We start from the raw sequence: 22,700 nt of genomic DNA on the forward strand, positions 1-22,700 counted from the left end.
TTGTAGTCCAAACGAGCCATTCGTTGTAGTTTTTGAAAAGTGATTTATGTTAAATAAAATGTCTCCTTTTGAATTGGACTTTGAGCTTTGTAACTTTGCAGATCTTTTTTATGCTCAAACAGCAGCATTACAGACTAACTAAAGTTGAAAAAGTGAAAAAGCATAATAGCACCCCTTTAAAAATATATCTAAATTATAACCTATGCTCTCAATGTCAAATGCAGAAAACTTCATTCATGTGTTCATGACCTCAAGGTGAGATTATTGTAATGCTTTATTGGGTGGTTGTCCTGTCAACTCTGCACTGGCTTATTATTGAACATTGATTATTAAATTTATTTTAAATATTGCTAATTACTTAATAAAGCCCTGAATGGCCTCCTCAGTACTTGAAAGAGCTAAAATCACATTATAGTCCTTCACATCCGCTGCAATCTCAAAACTCTGGCCATTTAGTAATAACAAGAATATCAAAATCAACTGTGGGTGGCAGATCTTTTTCCTATTTAGCACCCACACTCTGGAACAATCTACCTACTGTTTGGGAGGCAGACACATTCTGCCAGTTTAAAACTAGATTAAAGATCCATCTCGTTAACCTGGCATACACATAACACACTATCACATTTCTATTATTCAAATATACAGGTCCTTCTCAAAAAATTAGCATATTGTGAAAAGTTCATTATTTTCCATAATGTAATGATAAAAATTAAACTTTCATATATTTTAGATTCATTGCACACCAACTGAAATATTTCAGGTCTTTTATTGTTTTAATACTGATGATTTTGGCATACAGCTCATAAAAAAAAACAAAATTCCTATCTCAAAAAATTAGCATATTTCATCCGACCAATAAAAGAAAAGTGTTTTTAATACAAAAAAAAAAAGTCAACCTTCAAATAATTATGTTCAGTTATGCACTCAATACTTGGTTGGGAATCCTTTTGCAGAAATGACTGCTTCAATGCGGCGTGGCATGGAGGCAATCAGCCTGTGGCACTGCTGAGGTGTTATGGAGGCCCAGGATGCTTCGATAGCGGCCTTAAGCTCATCCAGAGTGATGGGTCTTGCGTCTCTCAACTTTCTCTTCACAATATCCCACAGATTCTCTATGGGGTTCAGGTCAGGAGAGTTGGCAGGCCAATTGAGCACAGTAATACCATGGTCAGTAAAACCATTTACCAGTGGTTTTGTCACTGTGAGCAGGTGCCAGGTCATGCTGAAAAACGAAATCTTCATCTCCATAAAGCTTTTCAGCAGATGGAAGCATGAAGTGCTCCAAAATCTCCTGATAGCTAGCTGCATTGACCCTGCCCTTGATAAAACACAGTGGACCAACACCAGCAGCTGACATGGCACCCCAGACCATCACTGACTGTGGGTACTTGACACTGGACTTCAGGCATTTTGGCATTTCCTTCTCCCCAGTCTTCCTCCAGACTCTGGCACCTTGATTTCCGAATGACATGCAAAATTTTCTTTCATCCGAAAAAAGTACTTTGGACCACTGAGCAACAGTCCAGTACTGCTTCTCTGTAGCCCAGGTCAGGCGCTTCTGCCGCTGTTTCTGGTTCAAAAGCACACGCCTGTGCACGGTGGCTCTGGATGTTTCTACTCCAGACTCAGTCCACTGCTTCCGCAGGTCCCCCAAGGTCTGGAATCGGTCCTTCTCCACAATCTTCCTCAGGGTCCGGTCACCTCTTCTCGTTGTGCAGCGTTTTTTGCCACACTTTTTCCTTCCCACAGACTTCCCACTGAGGTGCCTTGATACAGCACTCTGGGAACAGCCTATTCGTTCAGAAATTTCTTTCTGTGTCTTACCCTCTCGCTTGAGGGTGTCAATGATGGCCTTCTGGGTTAACCTCTTACCCATGATTGCGGTTTTGAGTAATGAACCAGGCTGGGAGTTTTTAAAAGCCTCAGGAATCTTTTGCAGGTGTTTAGAGTTAATTAGTTGATTCAGATGATTAGGTTAATAGCTCGTTTAGAGAACCTTTTCATGATATGCTAATTTTTTGAGATAGGAATTTTGGGTTTTCATGAGCTGTATGCCAAAATCATCAGTATTAAAACAATAAAAGACCTGAAATATTTCAGTTGGTGTGCAATGAATCTAAAATATATGAAAGTTTAATTTTTATCATTACATTATGGAAAATAATGAACTTTTTCACAATATGCTAATTTTTTGAGAAGGACCTGTATTAAAGGATTGTTATAGGCTGTATTAGTTAGGTTAACTGGAATCGGGTTGTGCCCCAGAGATAGATTCCCTGCGAAGACCTCGTCAACTAGACGGCCATCGGGACAAGACCTAGGGGACCAGTCAAGTCCTCTGCACAATCTGACCTGTATTGCAGCCATGAATTAAACCACACCATGCTGGTTTTGTCTGGTCAGAGGAGAACTGGCCCCCCGACTGAGCCTGGTTTCTCCCAAGGATTTTTCTCTATTTCTGTCACCGATAGAATTTTGGTTCCTTGCCACTATCGCCTTTGGCTTGCTTAGTTGTGGATGCTTAATTTCTGCCAATATTGTTGGCTTGATTGCACAAATACTATTGGAAGAGAGCATAACTGGATGATGACATCACTGAATAATCAATTAACTGTCTTTAACTGAAAAAAAAAATACTGTTTGTTATTGTCCTCTTGCATTATTTACAAACTATTTTCCTGTTTGACACTGTAAAGCTGCTTTGACACAATCTGTATTGTATAGAGTGCTATATAAATAAAGGTGACGACTTAACTAGAACAAAATATCACAGAACATGCAAAGAGATGGTTAGTTGTAAAAAATTGGACTGGACATTACCTAGGGTATCACCCAAGGTGATGATGAACCTGTGATGTATAATGGGGTCTCCTATGGAAGCAGATTAGTCTCAAATATAATTCACGCAAAAAAACACGATTCACACATGCGTAGACAATTTCACATGCATGAAACCTAATTCACGTACACACAAAAAAAATTTCACGTGCGTGAAAAAAAAAAATATATTCACAAAAAGCAATTCACATGCGCAAAATAAAATTATATATTCATAAAATACATTTCACAAATGCAAAACACAATTCGTAGATATACAACTGTGCACAAAAACCTTTGAATGTACAAATCGTCATTTACTACGAATCCACTCGGATTTGTGTGTGTGTTTTTGAGACTTTCCTGGCAGAGCTCTCTTCCCACTTGGGTCTGTCGTACTCTTTAGCCAATCAGATGTGAGCTTACCATTCAACCAATCATATCATAAGCCACTGAGAGTGCATTCAAGGAGAGTAGTTTTGCACATGTTCAGATGAAGTCACAATAATGGCAGAAGCTTCCTTTGTTTGAGTCTGCGCGTCAGAAATGGAAGTGCTAAAAATCGCTAAAAATGGGCTTCAATTGTCTCAATTGAGTTCCAATTGGGTCTCTGTGTCCATTTCTTTTACTGTCTATGGGATTACTGATGTAAAGGCTTAATTTCCGTTCTAATTAATCCATATTGCGCAAAAGGTGCGCAGAATCGTGCTCCTTGAATGCACTCTCAGTGGCTTATGATATGATTGGTGGAATGGTAAGCTCGCATCTGACTGGCTAAAGAGTACGACAGACCCACGTGGGAAGAGAGCTCTGCCAGGAAAGTCTCAAAAACACACACACACAAATCCGAGTGGATTCGTAGTAAATGACGATTTGTACATTCAGACACTTGTACATTTTAAACATTCAAAGGTTTTTGTGCACAGTTGTATATCTACGAATTGTGTTTTGCATTTGTGAAATTTATTTTATGAATATATAATTTTATTTTGTGCATGTGAATTGCTTTTTGTGAATATATATTTTTTTTCACGCATGTGAATTTTTTTTGTGTGTACGTGAATTAGGTTTCATGCATGTGAAATTGTCTAAGCATGTGTGAATCGTGTTTTTTGCATGAATTATATTTGAGACTAATCTTCTTCCATAGTCTCCTGTCTCATTGGACAGCAAAACAGCAAAATGTGGTTGCCAGTCTCCCCACTTTTCATGACTCCAGGACTGAAAAGTAGAATTGGAGAGCACAATTAAATAATTTATAAGAGAAAGCCAGAGAGGACAATTTAGACAAAAAAAAACAACAAAGTTTTCACATGAGGTGTGACTAGAGAGATATGTATTACAATTCTGATTAAAGGAACAATTCATTCAAAATTCATTAAAAATTCTACCATTATTATCTTGCTTTCATGTCACTCCAAATCCATATGCTGTTATTTTTTTCCATAAAGCATAAAATGGGGAATTTTGAAGAAGAATTACACAGCTTGGCAGTACATTTATCAAAATAACAAAAAAAACACTATGGAAGCATTACATTCAAAGTACACTACTTTTTAAAAGGTTGAAGTCGGTAAGATTTTTTTAATGTGTCTAAAATAAGTTTTTTATGCTCACCAAGTTTGCATTTATTTGATCAAAAATATAGTAAAAAAGTAATATTGTAAAATATTTTAAAATGTATTCCTGTGATGGCAAAGCTTTTACATGATGCTTCAGAAATCATTTAATAAGCTGATGTAGTGCTTAATGAATATTTCTTATTGTTGTGGTGCTTAATATTTTTGTAGAAATCAAATTTTCTGATGAATATAAAGTTTAAAAGAAAATCATTGAAATAATTTTTTTGTTACAGTCTTTACTCTTACTTTTGATCAGTTTAATGCATTCTTGCTGAAAAAAAAAAGTATTAATTTCTTTAAATATCTATTTTAAAGCCTAGGGATGCTCATTTTAACCGGTTAACCGTTAACTGGCCGTGAGAAATTTGACCTATTAAAACAATCACTTAAATGGTTTAAAAAGTATTATTTTATTTTTTTCAGTAATTATCAAAATATTTTAAAAGGTTTGCTGCATGGTTAAAATAAGCTATGCGTATATAAAATAAAATTGCATTTTTAGAGGAAAAAAACATAAGTAGCGTATAAGTCGCATTTTATTATTTCATTCAGAAAACAAAACTGAAACCAACGTTGGGTCTCTTATTTGACACAAAATCAAATGTTTTAATATTTGCGATGTATTTGAATGCCAAAATATTATTTATTTTGTAAACCTGGTTTTGTAGCCTACTTCACTCGCAATCCAATATCCATAGGCCTAAAGAAAAATAGGGTGCCACTTTCTGCCGTTTGGTTTCCTTTTGCGCACCATAAAAATGAACCGAAACTCTGCATACAGGGCAACTTGCTGCACAGTTTTTTCTTTCGTTTTCTTAATTAATTATTTAAGTAAAAATATATTTCTCATATAGGCCTATTTATTCATTTTATATTTATGTATAGTCTAGCTTTATTAGCCTATGTTTTTCTCCACTCGCAAAAGCGCTGCAGGTACATGATGTGATGTGATGTGATGTGATGTGATGTGATGTGACCATGTGAATCCTCATTTTCTGTTGTTTGCTGCTTAAATGGTTAATAATCGGTTAACGAGCGTCAGTTGTTGGTTAGGAGAAATAACTGAAATGAACATCCCTATCAAAGCCATATCATAGCTTGGTGAAAAAGTTAACCTCAAATGAAGCTTCCATCTAGCCAGGGCTAATGCTGTAAACTTAAACTAAAATCAAAATAAATAAAACTTACTCAAAATTGTAATTCAATTTCTCAATAAAACAAAACAGTATCTAATCTCTGTCCATATCAACAATCAGCATGATGGAGTCACTACAAGCTGTTGCGTTTTATGAACTGTGTAAAAATTCTTCGAATTTCTCATTTGACACTACACAAATAAAATAACAACAAAAGGGTTTAGAAAAACATGAGAGCAATAACTTGCTTTTAATTACAATTAACAAACGTGAGCATAAAATGTTGTAGATTACCATGGAAACAGCTGGAATCCTCCCGGACAGCAGCTGGAAGAGGGTTTGCAGAGGGTCACTAGGAGCCAGACTGCCTGTAAACCTATCAAACACATACATAAATATTCAGTCTGCTATGACATAGACATATGTTCGCTTGGCACAAGAGTACACTGTGACATCTAAGGACATGCACAAACGTATTAGTCAGTAAGTTCATAATTTACATATCAACAAACAAAATCTTCTTAACTCAAAACACAGCCCAAAAGGAGCGTGAAAGACATGTGCATGAAATGAAACCAGCTAAAACATTACGGGGATGTGCACGCAATCTTCCAGGCAAGTCCCACTCAGAAATGAAAACAGATCCTTTCACCCATATCCTCATGAGCATTTGTAAACACAACTCAATTACTTTACGGTTTTCTGGACTTACTATTTCACTATTGGAATTACTACCAATTTATGTAAAGGTGTCTTCTCCATGAGACATTTATCAAGGTACTCCAGTGCTAAAAATAAAACAGATATCAGATATGCTTGGAACTGGCAACTGCCAGGATGTATAAATATAAGCTTGACCTATCTACTTTTAATGTCTCTGCAACGGTCTTCACTCACTGTATATTTGATCTGACCTCATACCAGAGTGTTTACTGAGTGTAAAATGTGTAACTGCAATGGAAATGCTTGCATAACCAATCAAAGCCTAATGGATTTGACATGACACCATGACATGAACAGATGACTCAGGGATTTGTGCTATTTGAAAACACGACTGACTGTGCAGTTATTGATGGGGAGTGGTTAAAGCTAGAATGCACGGGTTGATGTCCCTCTAGCAGTGGCTGTGTCAATCATCTTTTGCAGTGCAAACCTGCTCAGCACCGTGTTGAAGGATCTGCAGTCCATTTCGCTGGCCAGAAATAAAGCATGACTCTAAAGATCCATTTGCATGACTCTAGCGCTTCCTGCAAGGAGGAAAGGAGTGGGGAGAAAAGATCAGACAACTGAGTCTCAAAAGATTGTTACAAGTGAGGCAAGGCACTGAACACTGTTTAAAAAGAAAAATAAAACATATTAATAAATAAATAAAGAAAAAAATTAAAAGCTTTTAGCAAATATATACTACCATTCAAAAGTTTGAGGTCAGCAAGTGTTTTTTTTTTTTTTTTTTTTTTTTTTTTTTTTTTGAGAAATATAAATTTCTTGAGCATCACAATAGCATATTAGAATGATTTCTGAAGGATCATGTGACACTGAAGACTGGAATAACGGCTGTCGAAAAGAAACAGCTTCTTAAAAATATCAAAATAGAAAACAGTTATTTTAAATTGTAGTAATATTTGTGGTTTTGCTATTGATCTATTTTGAATTTTAAAAAATCAGCCATGGTAAGCATAAGAGACTTCTTTCAAAAAAATAATAATAATCTTTAAAAAAACCTTCCAAAAAAACCCACTTATTTCAAAATCTTACCCATCCCCAACCTTTTTAACAGTATTGCACATATATACAGTGTATATACAATGGATTATATTACAAAAAAATACAAAGGAAGAAGTAGAAGAAGAAGAAAGAAAGAAAGAAAAAGAAGAAGTCCTTCATCATGTCCTGCCCCAATGTCCATTTTCAGTACATGACAACAAAGAAAGAACTGCTTTGGTCAAACAGTTTTACAGGGTCTTTACCAGTCAAAAAAGGTTAGTTTGAGAGACTCAGTGTAGACAGCAATAGTTTTGTGTATTTCTGAAGATTTTGGTCAGCAATGTTGAGGTTCTCTTTTTCTGGAGTGGGTGTTTCACTCAGATCAATGAGGGTTTCTCCATCTGCAGGCTCACCAGAGACCCCACACGCACCCAAAGAACTGGAGTCCCTCATCAGCAGTTCTGCGACATCTGAACCCATGATCCTCTACATAACACCAACACATACTCACATTAACAGTGCAAAAGGGGCAGACAAACAAAGCTGAAAAGAATGGCCTTCAGATTTATTATGCAGTGGCTTAGAACTGATAACATAAAAATACTGTAATGTAATGAGATGAGTGTAATGAGAAATGGGACTTACTCCATTCTGTCTGCACAGCAATATTAGTAGATGCCACAAGAGGGAAGCAGAAGTGGCAGCCTCTAATTTCTCATTCTACAGACATTTCTCTGACATTTGGAGGGCAAAGTTAATGGCAATCTTCCCTTCACGAAAAAAGAAGAAAAGCAGCAATCTAGTTAAGCAGATGGGGTTTCAAATCTACAAAATCTGACTACTTTTAACTATCCTCCATACCGAGTGCAACAGCTGGATTCTGGAAGTAAAAGTCCCATTTATTTTCTCCTTAGAGAAAAAAATAACAACAACAAAAAAACATTTTATATAAAATATATATTTTATATAAATATTTAAAGACACACCTACTGTGGGCTATGATGTTCTTAATAGAAGGGTTATGCTTCTGTCAAAGCCATCAGTCCACATTATTTCAACTAATTTTTTAAATAAATTTTAATTTTTTCATGATTAACAACCAAATGTGGTTATTTTGAAGTTTTAATTCATCAAAAAATCCAGAAGAATTTTGTACCTCACTTTCCACAAAATCTTTAAGCAGCACAACTGTTCAACATTCATAAGTTCAACAGTGATAAGAAATTTGCTGTTTTTCATCAATTACAGATTTGGTTTCTATATCTATAATAAATTTCAAATCAATATAGTTTTTTTTATTTCATTGTTATTTGTTTCATGTGATTACAGTCCATTCCTCTCTCTCTCGCTCTCTCTCTCTCTGTCTCTCTCTCTCTCTCTCTCTCTCTCTCTCTCTCTCTCTCTCTCTCTCTCTCTCTCTCTCTCTCTCTCTATATATATATATATTATATATATATATATATATACAGTGGTGTGAAAAAGTGTTTTGGGGGCCATGTAGTTTTGTATTTTGTTTTCCCTTAATAATAAAAACCTTCATTTAAAAACTGCATGTTGTGTTTCATTGTGTTATCTTTTACTAATGTTTAAATAATTCACACTACCTTAAAAATAAAAAATTAACAAAAATTCAAAAAAATAGCTGATTCGCTTCACATCCAACATTTTTTCACACCACTGTATATAAATAGTTTACAGACCTGATTAATATCTTGCAAATATAAATATTATTGTAAGAGAGAAATATTTTGGAATATCATACCTAGCCAGTGGTCCAGGAGAGTCTCTCATATCCTGCTGTTTATGTGTGTCACAGAGAATTACCTGAAATCATTGAAGGACATATTTAATCCACCATAAGACTTCATATCCTTCCTTAAAATTCCTGTTTGTACTGTGTCTCATAATACCCATAGTCTTCTCTGTAGGGCCAGTAGCTGGAGGCGGGGACGTCATATTCCTGCCTGAACAGATATTAGCAGTTAGACCTGGGATTTTAGACTGTGCTTATTCATTAACAAATACTGTTCACAAGATTGCGTTCAGTAGGCTAAGGCTCTTATGCTCACCAGGGCTGCATTTATTTGTCCAAAAACAGTAAAAAGTAATAATGTGAAATACTAAAGTTTAAAATAATGGTTTTAATTTAAATTCTTTCAATTTTAATTTTATTTATTATTCTTGAAGATATTCTTAATGCTGCCTATAATTTTATAATTAATAATTAATGATAATGATTAATGATTAATCATAATGATCACAATAATGATTCTTTTTTTTAGGATTCTTTGAATAGAAAGATCAAATCAACAGCATTTATTTGAAAAATAATGTTTTTATCCTTGCTACTAAAATACAATTTAATTTCTTAAAAAAATAAAGTAAATTCAAAATAAAACTAAAAAGGTTTCTTAATTAGCATTTTTGTCTTTATTTTGGGTAAAAATACTTTTAATGTCTTGAAATTTATATGTATAATTAATTATTAAGATGTTTATTTTTCTTGCAACTTCAGATCTCACAATGTTTTTTTTTCTTATTAATAGATTTCATTTTACACTTACCTTAGTATTATTTTTATTCTATGAAATGACCTTAAAATCAAAGTGTATTGACAATAACAATGAATTGTGGTTTGTGCTATTAAACAGATTAGCCAACTTTAAGGAAATTAAACAAACAGTAATTCAGATATATTCTCATGAAACAAAACGTCTTAATATTTTATGCTATTTTGCTTCATAAGTAGATTTATTATATATATATATATATATATATATATATATATATATATATATATATATATATATATATATATATATATATATTATTAATAAATTTGAAAGTTTTAAGGACATTTACGTTCACAGGAAAACAAGTAATAAAATATTAAGAAAACCATTTTTTCCTGCATTTCTGCTGATTTACCTGGAGAGATGTCTGAAGTGTTATGGTTGGTTTGATGCATAAATGCTGCTATATCCAGTTATATGCTCTGGCTTAGGAGGAGGACTGGCCATAGCTTCGGGTCTGTAGGTGGGTAGTAGTATGGTGTTTGGTGAGAGGATCTGTAGTGACCGTCTCTGTCAATAGACTGGTGCTGATAACCTGGCATCTGCCAGACTTGCTCTCTGTGCTCCATAACGCAACACAGTGTCGGATAAACTTAAAGCAAAATGCACTTACACAAACAAAAGTCAGTTGTTAGTGAGAACAGGGGAGGATTTTGTCTGCTGTAAGTCAAATGTTATCAGTCAGAATAGATACAGAGGATGTTTATCAGAAAGAGAGCAGTAAATAGAAAACAACCTTTGTTTTCAGTTTGTCAGTACTGGTAAATTTTGATATACCTAAAGACATCAGTATGGGATTCGAAGAAACAGGCCTGCTTTATACTAGGTGTTTTTCAGTATGTATTTAAGGAAAAATAAATAGTGGAAATGGTTAGGTTTAAGAGTGGTCAGGTCAACTGTCTGCAATTACAGAAATGTATTACAGATGTAATTACGTGCAGCTATTTTTAATTACAAGTATACATACAAAACATGTATCTCCAAAATTTGTGCTTTATCAAATGTTTTATTGAAATCTTAGTTCATTAGTTAATATAAATCACGTCCTAAAATCTGTGATGTACCCAAAATGTAGGTCTACATACAAAGGAAACTTTTTGTATGATTAAACATAATTGACAATATAATTAAAGACAAATTTCATCAATCTACATTCAAATAACTCTTCTATTTGAGATGTTTTCCATATACTCACGCGCTGTTGACCGTTTGTTGTGTCCTGTCATAGATTCAAAGTGCACTTGCCACATCATTTCAGAGCACAGCACGCGCAGAGCTGAACCATGAACCTGCCTTTCTACCTCTAAAAGGGGATGCAGAACTCAAGGGGGTCAAAATACATCTTATATTTAAGGAACCTCTTCGTCGTGACATTTCTAAACAGCTGTTGTCAGCCCTATGCAACAGCGGGATATCATCTTTTTATTATTTGTACTCTAAATACATAACTAAAGCCAAACATGTGTGTAATAATAATAATAATAACTAATCATTAAAACATAAAAATACGTTTTTTTACACATAAAATTACGGTAAATGTGAAATAAATCGAAGCAGGACTTGCAGTGAGTTTGCATACAGAGGTTTGACAGGCGTCCTCGGCTTTTTGAACTCACTCCCATATTTGGAATATTCAAAGTTGCCACGACGTGCGGAATCATCGGCACACATCAGAGGAACATTTACTCATGAAAGAAGATGTTATGAAGGGAACTGTGCAAAATTGTGCAAAGTACAAATGCATTCATTATAAATTATTTTAATTATTTATAGTCAACGGTTAAAGGTTTAGAGTTAAACATTTTATTTTAGAAGGCAATTTTATGCATATTTATGTAATATTGCGATACGTTGGCTAATGCATTGAATTTTAAAACTACTGAACTAACATGTATTGTAATTTAAACTAATTATGCATTTAAAAACTGCAAAATTTCCATATCTATATTCTAGCTTGTTTAACCTTTATTCAGCTAATTTATATCATATACGTGGTTTACCCTGTAAGAAGTTTTTTTATGTCCGAGGGTTGAAGCAACCCCAAAAACGAGATAGCCCCTGGAATGCGAACTTCACCAGGGAAGCCTGCAAAAAAAAAAAAAGAAAAAAAAAGAAAAAAGAAAAAAAAAAGAAAACGTGTATTCTACGTGTATTTTACCCCCGGAACGTGATTGGACTAGTTTTGAGTAGCAATTGGGCGGGTTTTGTAGTGAAAACCTGGCAACCCTGCTAACCTGCCACCAGATGTCACTTTAATCATGTTGATCACTCAAAGCTCATCGTTTAGAAAGATTATTGTTGGCTTGAATCAACTTTTTTTTTTCTTTTTCTTCTTCATATTATTTTATTTTGTGCAGTATATTCTTGTGTGATTGCCTACAAATTATTTTGCATGTAAAATATTTAGAAAATATATTAAGATATTTTAAAAGCAACTGCTATAAAGGTGATAGAGTTGTCGGTCTCGTTGTTCTTGTATGCGCGTCCACGTGAGCTGACCAATCAGTGACAGTATGTAAATGAGGCTGGAGTGAGTACTCTACTGTCTGCAGACACAAGCGTCAGTTTATCACTGCACTCAGCTCCAGCGGCATATTCGTGGCCCTGGATCGCACAGGTTTACGTGCTAACGGAGAACAGTGCGCCACACATACTAAGGATATCCGTCTTTAATGTGCAATATGACTTTTGAAGAACCGTGTGGAGACAACGCAACGGAAAGGTATATGCTCATATAAATGACTTTTACTTGAACGCCTCTGTCGTTGCACATGGCCTCCTGTTAAGTTTACTTGCTTTGCGGCATCGCGTGCAGAACTTTGATCAAACGACAGTACTAGTCGTGACATTGATTCAGCTGCAAATCGCGTTCCTACAGAACGTTTCCCTATATATTTTTTTCTCTTTAAGAGAATAAAATTGTTCATTTTGTTTGTAAATGGAAGCTAATGTGTGTTTTCTTATCATCTCTTAGAATGGACTCGGTTGAAAAGGCACTGGAAGAGGTCCTGACTGCTGCATTACCTCAGGGCTGCATCACTGTGGGGGTTTATGAGGCTGCGAAGTCACTTAATGCGTAAGTGGTCATTGTAGATCAATTCCAAACCATAAATGGGTCATTGCATTTAAAAAATGCAATAAATGCTGGGATATAGGTAACCGGTTAACATTTTTCATCTGGCCGTCATTAGTCTTAAGGTCATGAGACTACAAGGTGGTTATTAGAGACAAACAACGATAAAGTAATAAAAAAAAAAACTTCTACTTGTACTTAGAGAGTTAACATCTTGGATCACGATGGCTTTTTGCATTATTTTGCATAATGGAGTTGTGATTTTTAGAAGGGCAGATGCACAAACTGAGAACAAAGAAAAAAAGTAACTGATATTTTTCATTAAATCTTGTTCTGTTTTTGCACATTTTTAATTGTACTTTCATCATCATTTTCGTAGGGATCCAGACAATGTGGTTTTGTGTCTGCTGGCCACAGACGAGGAGGATGTGAAAGACGTCGCACTCCAGATTCATTTTACCTTGATTCAAGCGTTCTGCTGTGAGAATGACATCAATATCTTACGAGTGAACAACATGAGACGTCTGGCAGAGATCCTGGAGGGCGTGAAACCAGGAGGAGAGTCGATGGACCTCCACTGCATATTAGTCACCGTATGTGTCATTTCATTCTCCTAGTATTAGTTTATTGCTCACACGCGAGGTAGCCTCGAGCGCACAGAACGATCACAGCTGCACATTTGCGGAATTGTTCATGCATATTCATATTAACTGCCAGGAAGGTGTAGTTAAACTCTTTGAGGGCGGTACAACTGAAGTAGTTTAAAGTTCAATGATCCATTAGAGCGTCTGTGATGTGGAATACCAGCCGGGCTGGGGCTGCAGTAAACTGGCAGCTCTTCAGTGAGATTTAATAGCAGTGCTGAACTTCTGTGGCTGCCTTTAGTATTTGCAGAACTTCCTGTGCAACTCTGGGGCATTTCTGCAAACACCGTTTCCTGAAAGAAAAGCTCTGTGAAGTGACCATCTTTAACAAATTAGAGAGAGGCCCTTTGAAAACAAGTGCATGTCCATTAACCAGCAGCTGTTGAAACCACTCACTGCCAGACTCTTGCTGTGGACCTTCTGAATTGATCTAGGATTCATTGTACAAGTGCACATTACAGTTTTTCTCTTTTATTTCACAGACTCCAGAGTCATCCGCATGGAAGGATCCAGCACTCAGCAAACTGAATCGATTTTGCAGAGACAGTCGGGGTTTGGACCAGTGGGTGCCGGTTATCAATCTGCCTGAACGTTGAACCGAATCGGACAAACTATGTCAGCGCTTTTTGCGGGCTCCTGCACTAGATTTGTGTTCTGCTCTTGATGAAGCCTAATGCCACTGAGAATAAGACATGAGGGGGATTAACGAAATGCAATGGATGATGTGTTTTCCAGCAAACCCAATGATCAGAAGTGTGGATTTTGTTTGTCCGGTTGGACAGGCAACTCATGGTTTCACCTCAGAGCAGGAAGAATGACTCGGCACTATGTTCACAGTGCTGCCAGGGAATGACAAGTTTGCCAGGAACTGTACAGGAAACTGAATCACACATGCTGGATTAGAGTACTAAGAGTGATCTGAGAGACTGGAGTGCGTTCAACTGGAATCTACTCAGTGAAATGTGATCAGACTGCCGTAGGTCAGATGGACTATTAAATGATGGGCATGACCCTTTTGCAGACTTACTGCAATTTAAAGACCATAACTTGTGATGTAAATGCTGTCTTGTATTATAATTATTTAAAAGGGAATATACAGTCTTTTATTGATTTAGAAATAAGTAACTTGTTTTAATTCAAGCATTCTGGAATATGTTCCGTATTTTAAACTGTTAATTTTAAGCTTTTAATTTATTAATTGTATTTATATTGTTGCGTTCATCGTCAGAAATTTTAAAATAAAATGTCTGACCCTTATGCATCTGTCTTTGGCAGTGTTTCTATTGTCTGTGAAATGCATGCTCATGCATATGCATATATGTTTTTGTTATTATATGCATGCATATGTTAGTATCTGAAAACACTAGTTATGCACAATATATCGGTACCATATTGGTGATCGGCAGATATTACAGATTTTCTTATAATCATATGCAATGCACTTTTAAATTTAATCTTAAAATCATAGATCTTGGCAAATCTTAAAATTAAAATCCATTTTTCATACTTGTACATTAATGTTGTGATGCCTAAATCCATTTATAGCATTTGAAAACGATTTATTTAATCATTTATTTATTTATTCTAAACATGTAGAATTTGAATAGATTTTTAAGGCCGTTTTCTGTTATCAGCCGTAAAAATTACAAAAAAATTTTTTATTGGCTTATGGGAATTACAGATTTTTAATATCAAAACATATTCATGGTCAATAAGTATGTACAAAAACAACAAAGGACATTTATTTGCACTCAAAAAAAAAAAAAAACTTTTTGCAACTTTCTGTTTTGATAATATAAATGCACCATATGCAAAATATTTCATGAGGCAGGCATATTCTGAGGGCAGTAGAGTAGAGGGCAAGTTTTAAAGTGTCATTGGGCTGTTTTGTCAACAGCATTTTGAAAACCATCCACCAGCTTTCTTCTCTTGTATTGCTAAAAAAAAGCTATTTCCACAAGTGGGTGGGACAGAGAATTCCATTACGTTAACTACGGCAGCTGGGAGACGCATGACGTCAGGTCATTATGGCCTTGTGACTTTACACAAAACAGGAGATAATCCGGGCCCTTACCAAGCCAGAAATAGAAACAGCGCTGAGAGAGTGAATCATACCTGACAGCATCAGCAGGGGTGGGGGTCATGCTAAACGATGGCTGAGTTAAAATGTGGACAAAAGAAAAAAAAAAAAGATAGAATGAGTCAAGGCCATTCAAGGCTGCAGCAGGAGAGCTGACAACTAAAAATAGCCCTCTGTTCCCTTTGCTCAGTTTACTGACACAGGACAAAGAGAGGACTGGAAAGACCCTAATACACATTGAATACCACTGTAAACTTTTCATTTCCAGCTAAAGCTTTGCTGCAATTCTCATGCAGTCGATGCTGAGAGGCAGAATTCAGGCTTTTAGTAGAAACTGGGTCATCATAATATGTTCTCAAACAGTAGTCCACCTATCCTCAATGGGTTCACAAGATGTTCCCCTGAACTAGGGATGCACAATTTATGCATATAAATTTACATTTTTGGGGTTTTCGATTGTGTATGCTTTGTCATCATCTAACTCAATGTTAATCTTTATAAACACAAAACACTAATGATTTAATAATGCTGTTAAATGTAATCTTTTTCAAATCTCATAATAAATATACATTTTTTCATATGGTGTACTGCCAAAATCCACTCATTTTAAAAACTATTACATATATATGTGTAATCAGTTAAAAAAAAAAAAAAAAAAAAAAAAAAAAAAAAGACTGATTTTTTTTTTTTTTTTGTAGAATTTAAATATCGGCCATTTGTCTTGTGCGGCCATTCTGCTTTCTAAAGGTCAGAAATTAAGATTCTATTGAATCTCAATAGAATCTATGAAATCAAAACAAACCTTCATTTTTATGTTATGTAAAGTTTTATTCTCACACAGTACATTGTAATTTTTTTACCCCGAAGTTGTAAATAAAACAAAGATAATTGGAGTTTTACAATAAAATACTATTTCAGTTTTTCTACTTCAAAATTTCAAATTTAATTCAATGTGTTACTTACATTACTTTGTAATTATTTGTGAAATTTACTTGCAATTTCTAAGTGAAAATGTTCAAAGTAAACCTTACACCATTTTATTATTATTATTATTATTTTTTCAGTGTCTAAATGAGTCTTTCTATCTTCAGGTTGTCTGCATTTTTGGGAGTCCTTCCTTTGTTCTAGAATGTTGTGTAGGGAGGGAGGAGGGGGAAATATACAATAGTGTTTTAGTTGAGAAATAAATTTGAAGCTACACTGGGATCTTTACTCAATCTACACTAACTGTGGTGCAAAAGCCCACTCAGAGAGCCAGACTGCACCATTTTGGGAGGGGTATTTCTGTACTAGGCTGACTAGAAGTAAACAGGCCTGACATTATGTCCCTGCTGCAACGACCTCTGGAGTTTCTACTGCCTGGCCTGCCATTAACCTCATCCTGCTAAATACAGGTTTGCAGGTAAATGGAGTGACACAATGGTACCTCTCCAAAAGTGCCTAGAGCTGGGAAACTCCAGCTTCATGGGGATCATTGGGACCATGATTTTAGGTGGAAGTGAGACGTTGACTCTTCCCACGCTTGAGAAATGCAAATGTTTCTAAAGGGACCGACTGCAGTGCTACAGATCAAACCCGGAGTGCATGAAGGACAATTTAATGTTGAGCTTCTCAGAGTAGTACAGAGCTATTGTAATTAACCCTTTACTTGCCATATCAAGTGATTATACTATTATACTATACAGTTATGTTAAGTGATTATACTACGTTATACTACATATTATACTATACTGTTCAAAAGTTAAGGGACAGGTTAAGAGTATGTATGTATGGATGGATGTATTTATTTATTTATTATAAAGAAATTAAAGAAAGAATCTGATCAAAAGTGACATTAAAGGGGAGGTGTTTCAATGCTATTTCATGCATTCTGAATTACACAGTTAAAGAGTTCAGCTGTGTCCCAAATGAAGCACTATACAGTATGTTCATGTGCACTATGTATGTACTCAACCATGTATAGTATGAATTATATAAGATTATTATGTCATTCATAATCTGTCTCTGATAGCCCCTCCCCCTTCGCTAATTAAAGCTGTTACGGTTGAGTGAATGAAGTGTCCAACATTCCACACTTCATTTTTTTATTATTTTTTTTTTTATTTCAGTGCATCATCCAGGTATTTAAAGTGCATTTTTTCTTTTTGAAATTTTCAGTGTGAATGCACTACTCACTATTTACATGTATACTACAAAACGTCATAGAATACTGCATAAGTATACGATTTGGGAAGCACATTTGGATTCTCATGCTAAACATGGCAAAAGTGACAAAAAACGACTTGGACGTATGAGTATTTATGAGTATGAGAAATATGAGTATTTCTGTGCCAAATACACTCCTTCTGGGTTCATATAAGTTTTGGAAAGTTTTTTTCGAGCCCTGTATGATGTCATAAAGGACGGAATTCCTTATATGGGTACTTCTCCTGGAAAAGTGAGTGCACCCGTCCAGGAGCTCGACTGTTTTCGGAAAGTCTTTTATAAATCTGATAAAACTAAAAACTCTTTGGAGTTCGGAGATATGAAGGATGTTGTGTCCCCTTTAAAGACTTTCATATTGTTACAAAAATATATTTTAACTAAACACTGTTCTTTTGAACTTTATATTCATCAAAGCATCCTGAAAACAAGTACCAGGTTCTGCAGTGGGAAGGCCACCTCAGGAGAGCAAGAGTCTACTACGGACTACTGTAGTATGAATAGTACATCCTGAAATACAAAGTATTTATCATTAATGGACACCTGTGGTCTCACAAAGCTCTGGTGTGCTATATAGCTGAATAATAACAAATAAATAAAAGGTGATATATGGCTCCTTGTTTCCCTCATACAGGATTATGGGGCTTATCCTGGAGCTTTTCTGCCGAGCTGAGAGGTAACTTTATCACTAAAAATGACAGGATCACAAAGCCACTTCATCAATCATAGACAAGCCGCTGCGCTGATTACATCGATATAGGGCAGTAAATACAGCCTGACCTGTTTCTGAGTGCAGCAGGTATGAGAGGAGCTCTACTGAGATCATTGCATAACAACAGGGCTTTGACCTGAAGCCCCAAATAAAACAATATCAGAGAAATTAAGAGTAAGTGGGAATAGTGAGACCATGAACACCTGGCTGCTGAGGGAAAGCATGAGGCAGCAATTAAATACATATTATCCTCTCCCAATAGTGACTTAAAATAAACTATGGCAAAACAAACACACACACTAGTATATTTCACCTATGACAGACTAAGCAGTTATTATAATGCATCAAGGTTGCATTTATTTGATCAAAAATGCAGTAAAAACTAATATTGCAAAATATTATCACAATTAAAAATAACTGTTTTATATTTTAATATATTTTATCATTTATTCCTGTAATAGTAAAGCTGAATTTTTCAGCATCCACAAGATTCTTCAGGAATCATACTAATATGCTGATTTGGCACTTTCTATTTATTGCCAACAATGCTGAAAACATTTTTTTCTGCTTAATATCTTTATGGAAAGTATGATACAATATCCCCCCAATATACAATATTTATTTTTGGTAACACTTTCCATTAAGGTCTTATATGTTAACATTAATTGACTACTTTAGCATGAACTAACATTGAACTTCTATGGCATTTATTAATATTAGTTCTGCTTGTAAATAAACACATGTAAATGTTAGACTGGAAACACCAGAACATATACAAACAAGACAACAGACAAGATTGAGAATAAATCTATATTTAGTTGGAAGAAGACAACATCTACAACCCAGTATATTGTGACCCAGATCTAGAATTTCAGCACAAAGAAAGTAAGTTGAAAAATTCATTCAAATATGGTGACACCGAATGCTCTTCATATTAAAATATTTTTTAAAGTTAAAAAGAGATGGAGAAGAAGGCAGACTGAAGAGCTTGTGCATGTCAAATTTTCACTTCAGAAATGACCACAGCATCAAGAAAAACACAACAGTCCAATTAACAATAGGCCATTGAGATTGGGAAACATTACAAAAATGTCACATCACTCAACAAGAAAGCAAGGCTGAAATTGCCATTCAAAGCATATTGTTGTTCAAATAAGATTAAGACTGGTTTAGCAAAATCTTGATGCATGTACAAGTTCAGTTGCATGTTGCACAGGCAAAGATATATCCAGCCTGAGCCATGAGACAGATGTGTAATCATGAAGACACACAGTGAAGATGTCTGTGGGACAGCAGCGCCGCAGGTTCACAGTAGTTTAACCAGTAGTCGTGTAGTAGTGAACGAGTCAGAGCAGGAATACTTCATTAAGGCTGGTTCAGCTGGTCTGGTGAAGTTGTTTTCTGCCAGCTGTGTCATGAAGGCAATGCACACTCACTTTCATTAAATGCATGGCAATTCACAAGAGTGTTACAAAAAAGGTACAGGAGTTGTAAACATGGAATGATGTCAAAATGCATTATAATGGTTATAACAGTCACACAAATAACTCCAAACAGAGAAATCATCATGTGCTCAGTCAGTGTATGGGTACAGAAAAATCATATGAAACCCTACGTAAGTTTCTATTGCTGGTTAGATCCCAGAATGAGATGGCACAATGACATTGACATTTTGTCATAAAAAAAGAGACAATGATTATGAATCAAAACAATCAGAAGAAAAGTGTACATTAACATAAGGCATCTCGTAAATAATCATTAAAGGGTTATAATATATTACGTACCATGATCTGCAATAAAATATTGCTACTGTATCTAACAAACACAGGGCAATAACACAAGACACAGTATTCTAAAGCAAATTCAGAGGTTCTGAGTAGGTGAAATCTCATCCCATTTACTGAAAGTAGGCATTTAAAGAATGAAGAAAACACATTTTGGTAACACTTTGCAATAAGATAAAATTTTACATTTAAAAGTATCATGAACTAACTATGAATTGATTGTACTGATTTACAGTACAGCCTATATTAGTTAGTTAATAGGTTAATGTTCATTTCTACATACACTACCATTCAAGAAACATTTCTTCTAATTATCATCTGCTTAAAATAATTTTCTAAGCTTTGATATTTTTATTTGCATTTTTTCATATCACCATTAACGTATTTACTATCAATTTTGATTTAATTTAATGTGTTGTTGCTTAACAAATCTTATTGAGCCCAGTCTTGCGAACAGTAGTGCATACTACATTTTTAACATTTCAAGTTGTTTTAGCTGATATAAGTACAGTATATTTATAAATTAACATTAACTTACAGTAATAAATGCTGTTAAAAATTGCTTATCATTGCTAGTTCATGATTCCTAATACATTAATTTTAACGAACTGAACCTTATTGTAAAGTGTTTCCCAATTTTTGTTTGACTAACTAAAAGAAGAAGAAAAAAGTGGGAGATAAAAAATACTTCCGTACAAATGCATGAACACATGACCTTGTATTACTCTTAAAATGCTGATCTGCAGGTTTTGGCAGTTGTTGAACTTTTGGAACACAGTTCAATTGGTATACTGTGAGAAAAAGGAAAGGGCACAGTCTTGCGTGTAGTGATTTGACAGGAGGGGTTAGCTTTGTATCACTCCATTGTTCAGACACAGTGAGTTAATGAGGGAGGGCCGGAGTAGCATTACGTCAATGTGACGCCTCCAAAGACACCTGTTTCCTCCTCCACTGAGCACAAGCACCCTTCACACATTTGTGAAGCTGACATTATAGCCCTCACATCAATCCCCCCACATCTCCCTGTGACTGGACACCTTTAAAAGCATCAGATGGGGTCAAAGCACCACTGATGAGGCTCTGCTTATCTGCAGATATATATTACAGAGCGCAGTCATTAAAAATAATCGTTTCCTGTGCTTCATGATACCAGCACGGCTGAGAGCTGCCCACTCTGACCTCACCCTTTATTTGCAGAAGACACAACCACATCAGTAGACACTATCACAAAGCAAATAACTCATCTGTGCTGTGCCCTAAAGCAAAAAAATCATTCATGGGTTGGTTTTTTCTTTGCACCACAAATGATTGGTTTACTAGGAGCTTTGACTCTTCTATTCATAGACAACAGGAACATTTCTAGTGTGGATACAATCAAATAATAGCTTGGGGTTTAGCTCATTTTAAGGCGAATAGTGATTGAATGTTTGAAGATCATATTCTTTCTATTTAAAAAATAAAATAAAAGGGAACATCAAAACATACATCAACAGTTCAAGCATCCCGCTACAATATAGCGCAGGGCTTTCTATCTTTAAAAGGGTTTTCTGAAGCTGGGATGCCCATAAGAAGAGGGTCATACTTGGCATGTTCACTGCAGTAATGCATGAGGTCTGCAGAAGCTTTAGACACCTACAAAGAGGAGATACAATATGAACAGTAATTGTTAGATTTGTTTGACTTGTTAATGTATTCATTTGTCATCAAAGGGATAGCTCATTCAAAATTCATGCAAAACATAAAAGGGCCTTGCAATGAATGTCAATAGCTATGTTTCCATCCAAAGTAGTGAATTTAACTTATGAGGAAATTAGAATATTGCATAAAACTTTTCCATTTCACCTGTTTCCATCATCACTTTCTTCAATACTGCCAAGTATCAATAATTAAAATGAACGTTTCTGCAACTGGGGATTTCTTACATAATAAATGATTTGTGGCAGATTAAATGCAATAACAAACGCTGTCATGTTATTTTGCATTCAGATGCCTGATGTTTGGGAACACAAGTTATGATCACATGATCTGTTGAGGCATAAGTTGCATGAGTTTTGTTGTTGTTGTTGTGCACCGAGGAATTTATTCTGTAAATTTTTCCATAGTTTTTTTATTTTCGATTAAAAAAATTATTCACCTCAATTGGGAACATAAGTTGTTTTTTATATGTGCATTTTAAGATGTTCTGCACATCTTGGTTTTTTTTAAGCGATATACCAAAATTCGCATAAAAATATGTGGATGGAATATTAAACCCACAGGCTTTCATTGTATGGACAAAAACACTGAGACATTTTTCAAAATACCTTCTTTTGTGTTTCTTAGAAGAAAGAAGTGCATACAGATTTGCATG

The 22,700-nt window shown here is 35.2% G+C and overlaps 3 protein-coding genes across 4 annotated transcripts in view; 1 reads left to right on the top strand and 2 right to left on the bottom strand.

The window, feature by feature from the left end:
- The window catches only part of sec16b (SEC16 homolog B, endoplasmic reticulum export factor), a 33,121-nt gene extending 22,196 nt beyond the window's left edge, over nt 1-10,925 (bottom strand). Inside the window, 10 exon segments of the mRNA XM_042759186.1 lie at nt 2,824-2,876; nt 3,977-4,041; nt 5,873-5,954; nt 6,732-6,793; nt 7,622-7,768; nt 7,928-8,052; nt 8,144-8,191; nt 9,045-9,106; nt 9,193-9,246; nt 10,211-10,925. Of these exon segments, the coding sequence (XP_042615120.1) occupies nt 2,824-2,876; nt 3,977-4,041; nt 5,873-5,954; nt 6,732-6,793; nt 7,622-7,762 (403 nt within the window). The 5' untranslated portion in view covers nt 7,763-7,768; nt 7,928-8,052; nt 8,144-8,191; ... (1 more) ...; nt 9,193-9,246; nt 10,211-10,925.
- A 1,419-nt stretch (nt 10,926-12,344) lies between these two features.
- Nucleotides 12,345-14,829, top strand: gadd45ab (growth arrest and DNA-damage-inducible, alpha, b). The gene is made up of 4 exons (XM_019109130.2): nt 12,345-12,577; nt 12,830-12,931; nt 13,308-13,521; nt 14,055-14,829. The coding sequence occupies exons 1-4, from the start codon at nt 12,528-12,530 to the stop codon at nt 14,166-14,168; spliced, it is 480 nt and encodes a 159-aa protein (XP_018964675.1). The 5' UTR covers nt 12,345-12,527; the 3' UTR covers nt 14,169-14,829.
- A 4,533-nt stretch (nt 14,830-19,362) lies between these two features.
- Nucleotides 19,363-22,700, bottom strand: part of gng12b (guanine nucleotide binding protein (G protein), gamma 12b) — a 54,205-nt gene continuing 50,867 nt past the window's right edge. For both annotated transcript variants that reach the window (XM_042758190.1, XM_042758189.1), the window contains one exon: nt 19,363-21,982. In XM_042758190.1, coding sequence (XP_042614124.1) covers nt 21,857-21,982 — 126 coding nt within the window. In that variant the 3' untranslated portion in view covers nt 19,363-21,856. The remainder of the gene's footprint in view (nt 21,983-22,700) is intronic.

The sequence above is a fragment of the Cyprinus carpio genome, chromosome A6, assembly GCF_018340385.1.
Source record: "Cyprinus carpio isolate SPL01 chromosome A6, ASM1834038v1, whole genome shotgun sequence".
Lineage (NCBI taxonomy): Eukaryota > Metazoa > Chordata > Actinopteri > Cypriniformes > Cyprinidae > Cyprinus > Cyprinus carpio.

What these genes read in the sequence shown, in the direction of transcription:
- gadd45ab (XM_019109130.2), top strand. Translation starts at nt 12,528, where the DNA reads ATGTGCAATATGACTTTTGAAGAACCGTGTGGAGACAACGCAACGGAA. An exon ending in GGAGACAACGCAACGGAAAG is followed by an intron (nt 12,578 to 12,829) that starts GTATATGCTCAT and finishes ATCATCTCTTAG; the next exon opens with AATGGACTCGGTTGAAAAGG. An exon ending in GCTGCGAAGTCACTTAATGC is followed by an intron (nt 12,932 to 13,307) that starts GTAAGTGGTCAT and finishes TCATTTTCGTAG; the next exon opens with GGATCCAGACAATGTGGTTT.